Source organism: Chanos chanos, chromosome 10 (genome assembly GCF_902362185.1).
Source record: "Chanos chanos chromosome 10, fChaCha1.1, whole genome shotgun sequence".
NCBI lineage: Eukaryota > Metazoa > Chordata > Actinopteri > Gonorynchiformes > Chanidae > Chanos > Chanos chanos.
In genome coordinates, this window is record NC_044504.1 from 19,620,950 (window position 1) to 19,634,359 (window position 13,410).

Consider the following 13,410-nt stretch of genomic DNA (forward strand, 5'->3'; position numbering starts at 1 on the left):
GTCAGGGATCTGCTTTAAGGCTGTCTGAAGAGACAGCTCAGTAAACTTCCTTAGTTTCAATGTTTGCTGAATGGCACATTTAAGTGAGGCACATGAGGTCTAAAACAACCTCAGTTAATCATTTCAGCTCAATTATACTAACAATGCCTCATCACCACTGTCACTATGACATGCTTTGTCCTTGAAAAGTGTGAACAGATATAGTTGTTATAGTATACTTGTTTCAGAGATAAGTATGCAGTTGAAAAACCACAATACTAAAACTGCTCCATTACAAAGATCCCCACCAAAGGGAAAATTGTTTTCTTTATTTGTAAGTGGCTACTGCCCTCATGAGGATATCTTTTGTAACTGCTGTCTCAGTTAAGTTTCAAAGGCACACAACTCAGGCCTTCAAGTCCACAAATCCATCTGGGCTTTGGTTCCAATAACCACTAAATATTTTGGTTGGCTGAAGTACATATGTATCACTTTTGAGGATAAAACTTCTGGAGTGGGTGAATTATTTCTGCAAAAATTAATTCAAGTAGATCACAAAATTTTCAGTATAAGAATACATTTCTTTCTCTGGTTTTATTGTTGGTCTCAACAATTAACTTTTACAGTAATTGTACAGCTAGTGCAATAGCTACTACTGGAGAGTTACAGTGAGTTACTAAAAATGAACTTTTGAATATATGTAACAGGTGAAATGTAACTGGAGATGCTTGACAATGACACACACACACACACAGGGAGCTTTACGCAGTGCTTCACAGACGGGAGTCTGGAAGGTTGTGGATATCTGAGTGCTTGGTTGATTGTTGGAGCTCTAGTCAAACTGCCAGGAAGGAAATGGCAGTGTCCCTTTCCTCCACCAACTCAGCAGCAGTGGCCTCCATTTTGGCTCGGGAAAAGTCATTGATTTCCAGCCCCTCCACAATCTTCCAGGTCTTGTTCTACAAAAATAAAAAAAGGATAGTATTACGTGTTGATCATGTGCCTTGGCAAACAGGTGTATAGAAAAGAAAAGAAAAGAGACTAATGCCAGGGTGCCTTACTTTGATTGTGACAGGGAATGAGTAGATGAGGTCATCAGGTACGCCATAGGAATTCCCAGAGGAGTACACACCCATGGAAACAAACTCTCCCTGAAAAAAGTAAATATTAAAGAATTGTAGTGCAAACCCTTCGTCTGTTTCTATGTTAAAAGCTTTTGTAAAGGCTCAGTTGAGTGGTGAGTACTTGTGCTGACCTCTGCAGTTCCTGTCCAGATGTCCCTCATATGGTCACAGATGGCCTTGGCAGCTGACATGGCGCTGGACAGTTTTCTGGCTTTAATGACCGCAGCTCCACGCTGCTGCACTGTCTGAGTGCAGTAAAGTAACGGTGGAGAGAGAGAGAGAAAAACACATCAAGAAAGAAAGAAAGACAGAGTACAACACAGAACCTACGATGGACATTGCTCAAACAGATTTACTTTTTATGGATACTATGTGACAACACCTGCTCTGTATTGCCACTATGTCAATGTAATTAGCCTGAACTCACAGAGATAAAGTCTCCTTTCAGCCAGGTGTCATCTTTCACGACATCAAAGGCCGGCTTGTCCTCGCCCTTAACGCTGACCTTGCAGTGATGGACATCGGGGTACTGGGTGGAGGAGTGGTTGCCCCAGATAATCACGTTCCTCACGTTATCAGCAGGAATGCCACAACGCATTGCCACCTAGTGGACATGTAAAGCCATAGCATGTATACATTATTAAGTGGTCCATTATCAACTTAATCCTTGGTTTGACCACAAGTAAACAATTTATAAATTAACTAAAATTCTCCAAGATCTTCTTTCAACAAGAACTGGATTCTTTTCTTGAGAGTGCCTCTTAAAAACTGCAGGACTCAAAGCCTGAACTGTTTTTCATGTTACTCAAAAATGTTTATGTCCATGAAAAGTGACGGAATGAGCCACACACACCTGAGAACGGGCTCTGTTGTGGTCCAGACGAGTCAGGCAGGAGAAGTTCTCTTTAGGAATGGAGGGGGCAGACTTAGCAGTGATCAGACAGTTGGTATTAGCAGGGTTACCGACGACCAGTACCTATGAGCAATGGAAAGGTCCGAAATTTAAACACAGCCGAATGGCAGGGAAAAAACATCACAGTGCTTTAAATCTGTTTAAAACCCTCCAAATAAACCTGCAGAAGTGACTGTAGGAAACCGGTGGACTGACATTTAAGTATCTAGATTTCAGTCCAATTTTTATGTGAGGTAATATCCCATATTAGTGAAGACAGAAGAAACTAGATTCTTAGAACTGAATCACAACCAATGAAGCCTCTGCTCAAACTCGTTGGCATAACGAAAAAGGAGCAGAGGCTATTTTGTTTCTGTGAGCATAATATTGGTCTTTGGTTTTTAAGCTGTTTATGACACATGTAGAGAGTGGAAACCAACAAACCCCAATTATCACATTCACTTTCTCAGATATACTCCTTGGCTTAGTTATTAACTGCTGATATGTGACAACACAACGCCGAGCTGATATGAGAAAACTGTTTACTCTGTTAGAGTTAGGCTATGCTAAAAATGCAAATAACACACAGCAACTAATGAGGTCGTCAATGTAACAGCAAATCAACAATATAACTGAATACTGAAAAACTTCACAGTCGTAAGGAGCTTCACAATCAAGTGTGCATCCCAAAGAGAGAAACATACCTTGACTGTTTTCTTGGCGTACTTATCCAGTGCAGCACCCTGGGACTTGAAGATGGCGACGTTGGCCTTCAGGAGATCCTTCCTCTCCATTCCCTCTTTCCTGGGCATTGAGCCCACGAGAATGGCAGCATCCAGGTCCTTAAAGGCCACCTCCTCCTTGTCTGTTGGAACAACCTCTGAAAGGCAATCCATCAAGCACAAAAAAATAAATAAATAAACTTTCAAATTTCAGTGTATGAGGAAGGACCACAGCTTTAGTTTTCCTAGATAGCTGCAACAAAACTATGCTATACAACAGATATTTAACACACTAAAGCCAATAAATATTCATTCAAATACATCATATAATAACTCACTGAAACACATTACTACAGACTGTTTCAACTCAAGCAAAAGATGGAGGAATTTATGATAGGGCACAGAATATTCAGAGAAACCAATTTTAACTTTATCTATTAGTAATAGTGCATCCACATCCTGAAGGGTTTTCAGAGATGGGATGACAATGGGACTGATCAGAGAGGTCCAGGCTGACACTGTGCCTCTCAGCTGTCTTTGTCTCTAACATGAGGCAGTGAGTACAGTGAGCTGAGGCTCAGTGGGCCTCTGACCATTGAAGGTCCCAAACAAAGATGAGAAAGTATCACTGTCATGGTGACAACATACCAGGACACAATAGTATTACAACAGGAGCCTCACACTGTGGGCCACAAATGAAACTACACTGAATTACAATGAGCTGAAAACTATACCCGTCAGAAACCTAAGGTGTCATTTAAGGGGCTACACTGCACATTCCTTAACCATCCCAGCTCTTGTTGCGAACATCGATTCAATCAGCACCACTTTGGTTTACAATGTTGGTGTTTGTATGTATGTGTGTCAAACTGTAAACCAGGCTGACCTCTCAGAAGTGGGAGTGCGCAGTCCTGCAACTCCATGACAACCCCATCCAGCACAGGCAGCATTGGAGTGATGTCCAGCAGGAGGAGGATAAGAGGCTGTAGTTGGACAAAACAGACAATCATTAAAGGAGACCACAAACAAATGTGTACGTCAGGATATACGCACATCTTTCTTTTTAAAGAACACATCAAAATAATAATCTGGATGATAAGGACTTTGTTACCCTTTGCATGATGTCCAAAAATGCATCTTTTCCTGGAACACACCCAGTTGTATTATATGTAGCTGAGCATTACAACAGCTCCTAACAGGATAAGCGGAGATGTTACATAAGCCAGAGTCTGCCTCACCTGATCTTTGCCAAAGACATCTCCCTTAGCAATGCTGTACAGCAGAGAATAGGCAATCTGCCCAGCGGCACCGGTCACCAAAACTCTGATAGGGTCAGCCTGAAACAGAAAGATAGATCCGTCACCAATTTAACGAAAGTGACACTGACCGAACCTTTATCAACAGTTAAACTCAAAAAGAGGACTTCTCAAGAAAGAGAGCTCACGAGGCAAACCACGTTACATTTTAAAAATAGGGCAGTCATCTCAGGCTGTTGCAGTGACGTAGTGTGCGGGGTATTTTTAAACTGGTCGGTCAACCTTGCAGTTCATTCACTCTCCCTTTTCCATTCACACGATTGCTATGAGAGATACATTTATAATACGCCGAACAATGTAAAGGACAGTCTATCTAATAACACAAAGTTACCCGACCGTGGAAAAGGCATGCAATATCTTACATCAACAGGACGTATAAAGAGGGACATCTAAACCTAAACGACGTTTCTATGTAGTAAAACTATTGATGCCAATGTACTCTTAAGTTAGCGTGACAAGAACAAGGCCATGGTTTTATCCGATAACAACGTAAAGGAGACATCTGCCAGAAATTGCAAGAGTCCAGTTGAAATTTCTCTGCGAGCTACCATTAACTGAACACGATTTATCAATTTATGACATCTTAGCGATTGAGCCTTAAAGATCAGCATTATTGAAACATGAAAATGTCTCAACCAACACTGCAACATTTGTTAACATTTTAATTTTTTCTTTTAATAAGAAAAACTGATCAGCAACCAAATGATGCAAGCTCTTCCCCACCGGTAAACTAGCATGCAACCAACAGGATTTACTTGTCATAAACTGCGCAGTGTAACCTACCCGAACACCGACTATGCAGGATTAGATGGCAACGCAAAATAACCCACACATGAGACAAGAAATAACTCCAATTATGCATTCAATAGTAATGCATAAAAACAGTGCTGAAAGCTACGATAAAACTTCAGTTACCATTGTCTGTGCTTTGTCTGCAACAGTTGCTCTCCCACTTCTAATGGTACTCGGAGGTCACCTCTACTTATTGTACTAACGCTAGTCACAAGGGAGGAACGAAATTAATGTTGCACCTCCGCCAGATGTAATGGGAATTGTAGTCATATACGCTTATTTGGTCCTGGCACCACTTGAATACCTCAAATACATTGTCCACAATGCCTGTCGGGCGCCATCACGGTAAGAGCCCAAACACCCACATCCACTTTTGACGTCATAGAATTTCTCGAAGTGATAGAAATTTGTATGACAAAATAAAAACCCACAAATATGCCTGCGATTACGTTTTGTGGTGTGTGGTATATATGATGCGCAAGAGCACTGAGAAAAAAGTGAAAAAAACACGACAAGAGTCGTTGTTGGTAACCACCAATTTCAAGAAAATTGTGCCTTAGCTAAGTTAAAGTTAATATTTAAATTAAATTAACTTAAATGCTAGCATGCTAGCTAGCGACAACTAGATAACTAACTTTTATTTGTTCCATAAAGTTATAACTATGCTTGAATAAAAATAAGAGGGTTTTGACAATGCCACGGAACCAAAAGAACTACCCGGAAGATATCAGTAAAAACCGTAATGTTTAGGGTAGGTTGCACAGGAAAAGTTGGTAGTTAAATTAGTTAGATTCACATCGGTTGCCTAGAGACGGAACAGAAAATCCCGTATCTCCTGCAGCAGGACATAAAATAAGTTTTGCAGGACACGTATGGGTGTATTGGTAGAATGGATTTTTAGCTGTCAGTGTCGTTCTTTGTGGTAGACTTTTCCGATGAATGATTGCTCTCACCCATTTCATTTCAGTATTTTTACAAATCTCAAAGATCCCACACCCTGAAGTTGTTATCGACGTTTACACATCTATGAACACAAGGGAGGTTTTACATTCTAGTCGATAAGGTAAGTTGATCGATTAACGGCATATGACAGCGCTGTGTATTAATGCACCTGAGAGATCATCTTGATCGGCTCGTTTATTGCATTTGCTTGTACATCTGGCTACTTGAGACTATTTTCCTGTGTGGTTTCACCTGCAGATTGTAATTTGTCTCAACCACCAGCTTGAGAATGACTTGTTTCTTTTTTTTAATGGCACTAATAACTTTTAATAACTGTAAGATTTTTTTTTCATTTGCCATTATTTAATTCAAGAACATCAAACTGACTACCCCCCCCCCCCCCCTCCCACACACACACACACACACACACACACACACACTCACCCTTTATTTATTTAATTTCTCTGCATTAGAAAATGGTCAATACCGCTTACATGTCTTGGGAATGCAAGTCAGTACCTACCTAGACTTACTTCATTCTTACAAAATATAGCTATTATAACTATTAAAATACTGATTATGCCGATGATTCTGTATTTGTAACTTCCAGTGCTCTGGATTATTAGACGGCCTGTCATAACTTTCTCCACTGTTGTCATCGTGACTGGAACCCCGTGTGAGCCCAGGAGATAGCTGATCCCACAGCTGCATTTTGTATGAGCTCATTACAGACTCATTACACCAGTCTAACAAAAGAGCACCAGATTTAGTTACCCCTCATCTCCCCCACCGTGTCTTCACTTAAAGAGAGATCTCCACATTCACAGAGTAGGCCTACTTCAAAATAATGGATGGTTGTATACATTACAGGCTCCACAGATGGCTAAAATGACCGGACATGTTTACCAAATTTTTCTTTGTCCTTTGATTTTTTTTTTTTTTGGTCATATGTTGTCACATTATTGTCACTGTCTATTTGGTTTGTATAGTGGTTAGCAGCTCTGGAGTAGGAGTTTGATTTCTGTGTGAAATTCTCTATGCTCTGTTTGTGGAATATGGGTTGTGGTGCTGGTCAAGGATCTTTGTGTGCTGTTTAAATATAAATTGAGGCTGTATTGTGTTTCAACTAGAGAAGAAACAAACAATAAATGCACATTTATACAGAGCCATGTCCTCTTTTCTCTTCACATAAGTTCCATTGCCTTGTAGCTTGTAGCTATAGTATGCATATCACTAGTTAATGATCATTAAATGACTATATTAGAGATTTACTGATGCTTTGAAACACTTTAGTTGTGCATAAGCTATTTAAGGTGATTTGATATCCTTTAGCATGCAGGTAGAGATAGGTCTATGTTCATTAGATTGTAATAAAAAAAAAATACAAACTGTCCTCCTAAGACAAAAGATCACCCCAATGTATATATACTTATGCACCAGTGACATAACTAATTTCATTTTGAATGTTTAGATTGTTGTCATATCAAATATCACTTTACAGATATTGAAACAATCATCTGAGCAAAGTTTTCTTTAATTTGCCACCACTATCTGTTGACCTCCTGTGTCTCCAAGTCTCAGTTCATTTTTAGAGAGTGTAAAGCAGCAAATCGTACTCAGTTATGCTTCCTTTTGTGTGAAGCTTTTTTTTTTTAGTCATTCAAAATAAAAAGGTGTTTGACAACGCAATATCTAAATTAAGAGGTTGAATAGGTAGTGCTTCTGCAAGGTCAGAGAGGAAAGTTAATTGCGTGTTTTTTTCCAAGTCATTTTGTTAGTCTTTTTGATCTTGAAAATCTTGGTGGCCTGACAGAACATTACACTTTAATGGAACAAAGTGGAAACAATGCCCCTGCTGTATGCCTATTAATTTTTGGCTTTGTAATCAGCTATCATTAAACACATTACGTTGAGTGGTCTATGAATAATCTAGGACACTCATTTCTCTCTTATCCAATAAATAGTACACTGAGGAATAATGGCTCATTACTATGTTGAGGACATGGAGTTTACATTTGAAACTTTTGTCCAGTTGGACTAAGTACTTAAGCTGTTGACTTTTCACTTAATGTTTTAAGGGAGCTCATCTTTAAAAAAAAAAAAAAGAGGAAAAAAAATCAATCAATTTCAAGGTGGTTTTAAATACTGTGAACTCAGTATTCTTTGTCACTGTCAGCTTTCTACAGTGCACTGCTTTGTTAAGACTTTGTACATTAGCAAGCCTTTGACATATGCAAGTCACTGGTGTTTATTTTTGTCTCACATTCATACGCACCCTGTTGACATGTGAGGATTATACATACTTTCTATGTAAAAAGGAAATCAAAACAAAACCCCAAAGACAACGGTAGGGCTGATAACATCTGGTGCCAGTTCTCGCTGTGACCTGATCCATGTGCATTCATTGTGAAAACAGCAGTACTGTGTGTGTGTGTGCGCATGTGCGCGCGCATGTGTATGTTCATGCGTGTGTGTATGTGTGGAGTGGTGGGGGGGTGGGGGGGGCTACAGCCCAGGAAATGCAATCAAGACTTTGATACTTGAGGCTGCCATGTGAAAATCTTGAGAACTGTGTGACAGGGTGTGTGTGTGTGTAGATGTGGAGAGAGCAGATCAACAAACTTCCACAGTGTCAGCCCACTAACACTCGCCTCTGGTTCACCACCGCATATACCCACATGAACGCAGAGATAACCTGTTGTCTGAGCCTGTGCAAGATGCTAGATTGCTCATCGCTCGCATCTGTTTCACAACCCAGATTCAGCCACCTTTATTGCAAGCTATGGTTTCACGCAGTAGAGATACATCTGTGAACCACACCAGTATTATCAATTATCTGTCATCCACTATCCAAAGCCATCATAATGATGTTGTGTTGGATCCCCTGAAAGGAAGGGTGGAATCAGGGAATGTGCTGTAGACATCTGACCCGATGACCTCATTTATCAGGCAGATCTGTGATGTTTTGACTCCAGTCAGAATGTACATAGCAGTGGATCTGCAGGAAAAACAGCACTAGCAATGACCTCGTGAGGTCTTTAATCAAGTGATTTTGACTGGTACAGTCCATGGTTTAGAAGTAAATGAGCAAATGGCTTGATTCTGAACATTAGAGAGGATTTCTTTGTGAGTGGTGGATGTATTTAACGCAATTAGGATTAAGTTTACTCTGGAGGCCTTGTCTTTGCTGGTCCCTATTTGTATAGAGTTTGTGGTACTACCGAATATTTGTACAGCAATGCACTGTGAGGCTGTGGCAGTCACAGAATCCTATAAGGGAATGCAATAAACACCCAACTGTTTTGCAAATATGATGTTTTATTGAATATGCAGCATTATATTGAATAAGCTGTATGTGTAAAAGCATTCAGGATGTCTTGATAGCCTTTGATTTTGGTACATCTGAGTTGAACTGTCATCAGCTTGGCAAAATTTGACAGCTGCTCCCCCTCCACATAGCACACAGACAGACAGACACACACACACACTTTGCTCTAGGCTACCACTCTGTGCTGTCAGTCCGTCTGCCTGCAGTGTTTCTTTAAGCAAATGGTGCATGAAATACATTTTTGAAATCAAAGCACTATAATATTGATGTCTCTAATATGACTGACTAGATAATGTCCCATTTCCTCCAAAACACCCTGTATCAAAAGATCTTTTTTAAAAGCACCACAATAAGATTACCTGACCTTGAATTACCCACTTAAAAAGTGCTCTGATGAGTGCTCATCTATAATTTTCTGATGGCTGTCTGTGCACCTTGGAGTACAGGGTGATATTGCAGGGTGAGAGGAAAACAGGATGCAGTGTCTGCTATGGCCAGCAGAGGGCACTGGAGGGTAACTCATCACACTCCATGGTCATGTTGAGCCGTATCTGTCTTTTTTTTTTTTTTTTTGTCTCTCCAACATTAAGGAACAGCAAAAATCATGTGACAGAGTCGTTTGAAACTGCAGCTGTGAAGAGCAGCACCTCTTGTCGGGGTCGAATGTGTTTTGTATTTGTTTGTTTGTTTGTGTTTTGTGTTGATGACCTCTTAACTACCCAGTACACCACTGTGTTTCATTAATTCAAATCCCTCCAACTGGACACCGGTTTAGACCTGGCTTCCACACACCTCTGCACAGCAATAAAAGAGAGACCGGGGCAGTCGGCCTCCAAGCCAGGGCCTGCTGCTGGAGACTTTGGAGTTCTGTGGTTGCCATTTGTTTGTGATTGTGAAGAATGCCCTCCCCCCAAACCCCCTCCACACTGTGCATGGGGATTATGGCACCACTTTCACGGCCTAGGGTCGCTGTGCAGATGCTCACTCGGATAGCGTTGCCATGCTGACGGTTCCCTTGTCTGGGCTGATTGGGTAGTTATGGCCACCAATAAGGCTGTGTATACATGTGGGAGGGGACAAGGAGCTTTGATCCAATGTCATGCATCAGGAGCCCACAAAAATTTTGGATTCAACACAGCTGTCACACATGCCATGTAAACACATTAGTACTAGTGGAGAGATATAAGCACATACCTTCTTTATCTCCTTCTTTGTCTTTCTTTGAGGTAAGTTGGCTGCTGTGTTGGCTGTGTTAAAATAGTTTGCATCAATGCAGGACACGCTGACCTAAGGTGTCTCAAAGACATTCCGTTAGATACTTCCACGTGTGAAAGTCAGATTCTTAACAACAGTGATGAAAGAATGCACATCAGTGTAGTTGCATTTCAGTATGGTTCATGCCTCTAAGTACTGATTAAATTAAATTTCAAGCTGTAATTGCCTCTTTATTTGTTCGGAGAGTCTTGTATCAGCCTACATTAGAATTGCTACCTTCTGAAGCATAGAGACTGGACTAAAAGAAGTCAGCTTCTAACACATCATATCCTGCTCTCACTTTTATACATTTTCATTAAGGTTCCGTATAGCCTGTGTGATGTTCTGGATGTTTCTGTAGTGTGTGCTCAATGGTTTGTAACAGTGCAAGGTGAAGGGTAACAAGCCATCAAGATGGTCCACAGCTGACGTGAAATTGAAACAAAAGTTAAATCCTACAATGGCTTCTGTTTTAATTTGTGTCAGTGTGTAAGAGTAGATGCTGAATGCCAGATGATTAAGCAAATTTACAGATGGGTTTCATGGCAGAAGAGGACAAATCAATTGGAGAACATGCCAGACAGTTAACATGTGTTACAGAAATGGTATTGACTGGGCCTGATTGGCAGGGAGGTTTATGTAACGTGAAACTGTAACCCTTTGAGTCATTTTAATACTTTAACTGCCAGTGAATATTAAACTATTGGACCTGTCCCCTTCAGGCCACCAGTGGAGAAAGGCGATACAGGATCTGACAAGACAGGACTTGACACAGCGATGCACTTCCCTACCATTGTCCCGGTTGACCTGGGGAAATCAGCTTGCATTTGAAGATTCTCTTTCCTTTACAGACAGAGAAAGGAGACGTGTATCTGAGAATCCCGGGGTCAAATGAAGCACCAGGTACATGAAGAGGAAAGAGGGTGGGGGTGGTATGGAGTCATGGCGGGGGTGGTGAATATGAGAGAAGGTAAAGATTTTGGGGAGAAAAGGGCCTCTTTTTCAGAGTGCTGAAATCATTGTGCTTGTTGATGAGGATTGGATGGGAAGTTTGCACGCATGGTTGAGCACTCAGCCTGGCTGTCAAATGGAAGGAGTCCAGGTGTTTGAGAACTTGGCATTAGTGCTCAGCCCGCACTACCTCCTGCAAACCGTGACAGCTTCTCTTACACTCACAGAGCATGGCAAGGGGTCAAAGGTCCTACAGAAAAATCTGACCCCTTTTCAAAATTGAAAATAACTTGAGTTGTGCTCTGATAGAAGTGTCATCTCATCTCACTTTGCAGATCGTAGATGAGTTTGGTCCGTTATCATAGGGTAACATATGGCCTTCAGAACCGCTCGAGTTCTTTTGTCTTGCATCTGGCATGGTATGTGGATGTTTGGCATTTGTTTGATTTGTTAGCAGCCATACACTTCGCAAAGTTACTGAATGAATGCACCCCTTCAGTTGTATGATTTCTGATGGCTTCATGTCTCTCTCTCTCTCTCTCTCTCTCTCTCTCTCTCTCTGTCTCTCTCTCTCTTGTGGGGTCTTATGATTCGTCATAAAGTATGAAGGGTCTAACCAGGTTCCATTCCTCCAGATGTCACCCCAAAGAATGGAAAAGTGAGGCCAGATGTCCTCTGTGCAACAGCCGCTGTGTCACCAAGCACTTTATTTTTTTTTTTGCCGAGTGACAGAATGTCATTTTTTTTTCTGACAGGATCCTGCAGAGACGAGGTAATGAGGCGCTGTGAAGTCTAGAACATTCTCCTGACCTTTCTGTGCCTCACAGCTTTGCTGGGTCTCCTCCTTCAACACACATCCGTCAAAGGCCATGCTGAAATACCCTTCATGGGGAGGCATTGGCAGCGACATTAAAGATAGTAAATCCAACAACAAAAACAAAGACACAGGCACAGTGACAGTCCTCAACCTGGCCGTGACAGTGGACACTTTGACAGAAAGCCTCTGGACTTGGAAGTTTTTTGTGAGTCTTTTGAGGCCTTTTGGTATTTATGAAACAAATTCTTGTCACCAAAGGGAGCACGGGCAAATACGACACCAACCTCGATATGAAAGTCAGGGAGCTCAGAGGTCTTGTCATTAAAGAAAACAAAAAAGAATTCCTAACCCTCTGAATTGTGACTGGTCATTATACCCTCTCTGTTTGTCTTTCTGCTCTGTGACTCTGGGTAAATACCTGCTTAAAAGGCGATTCCTCTATGTTCTTGCCTTGGTACCTCTCTCTTCCCCATTACTCTCTAATGACGTTTACAGATGTGCTTAGAGTTCCTCGCTCTGCTCCCAAGTCTTGTGCTATTACCGCCAGTGTTTGCCTCTCTGCTAATAGACATCATATTATGCTCCAGCTTTTTGGGCCATAAAAATTGAATCAAACTAACAGTGAATTTAAGGAACAGAGCACAAGAATACACAGAGGCATGTCGATCGGTTTGAGGTCTTTATTTAACTGAAGAACGGGGTGAAAAGTGGGTATCTGGGGGCCTGGCCAGGATGTGTGAGAGTGGTTGGCAGTGTTGCCCACAGAGGAGGGGAGGACTTGGTGGAGCAAGAGTATCAGACAGAGACAGAGGAGGTCAGTCTGTAGGTAGTGCTCCATTTTGGGGAGAACGAATGGTGTGGCAGCCCCACGCTGTCCGGGGTGCTGAAGACAGTATTCTGACAGTTGTTTGTCCTGAAAGCAGAGTCAGCAGTGGCCGCCAAATCTCAAGTCAGTCACACCCACAGAACTGCCCATGGGTCTTATAGCTTTGACTGACGTTGTATATGGGCTTGTGTTGGGCTGCAGCCCTCATTCTTCAGCACTGTTAAATGTTTATACTGTGGTAGGTGTGAAGTGTGGGCAGAGGCAAGCCAGGCGCAAACAGGAGGGAGGGAGGGAGTTGACGCTATGCTACGCCACGCAGCCTTGAGCAGATAAGATGGCTGGTGGCGATGGGCTTTGTGCTGCTGTGTGTGCCGTGTCAGGGCTGGAGGAACATGGCAGAGAGTCAGAGAGGGGGCTAATCCGGCCTGGCTGCTGCTGCTGCACGCGCTCTCCTCCTCTTCTCTCCT

At 41.8% G+C, this 13,410-nt stretch overlaps 1 protein-coding gene across 1 annotated transcript; it reads right to left on the reverse strand.

Moving 5' to 3' along the window:
- Positions 1–619: 619 nt before the first annotated feature.
- mdh1ab (malate dehydrogenase 1Ab, NAD (soluble)) lies at positions 620–4,979 on the reverse strand. The gene is made up of 9 exons (XM_030786206.1): positions 4,949–4,979; positions 3,956–4,054; positions 3,604–3,700; positions 2,700–2,875; positions 1,957–2,079; positions 1,531–1,707; positions 1,235–1,348; positions 1,041–1,130; positions 620–938 (listed from the first exon to the last, which is right to left on the reverse strand). Exons 1-9 carry the CDS (start codon positions 4,949–4,951, stop codon positions 816–818), a joined length of 1,002 nt encoding a protein of 333 aa, XP_030642066.1. The 5' UTR covers positions 4,952–4,979; the 3' UTR covers positions 620–815.
- Positions 4,980–13,410: the final 8,431 nt, after the last annotated feature.

Coding starts and splice junctions, on each gene's coding strand:
- mdh1ab (XM_030786206.1), bottom strand. Junction 1,708..1,956: donor ACAACAGAGCCCGTTCTCAG/GTGTGTGTGGCT, acceptor CATGTCCACTAG/GTGGCAATGCGTTGTGGCAT. Junction 1,349..1,530: donor TGAAAGGAGACTTTATCTCT/GTGAGTTCAGGC, acceptor TACTGCACTCAG/ACAGTGCAGCAGCGTGGAGC.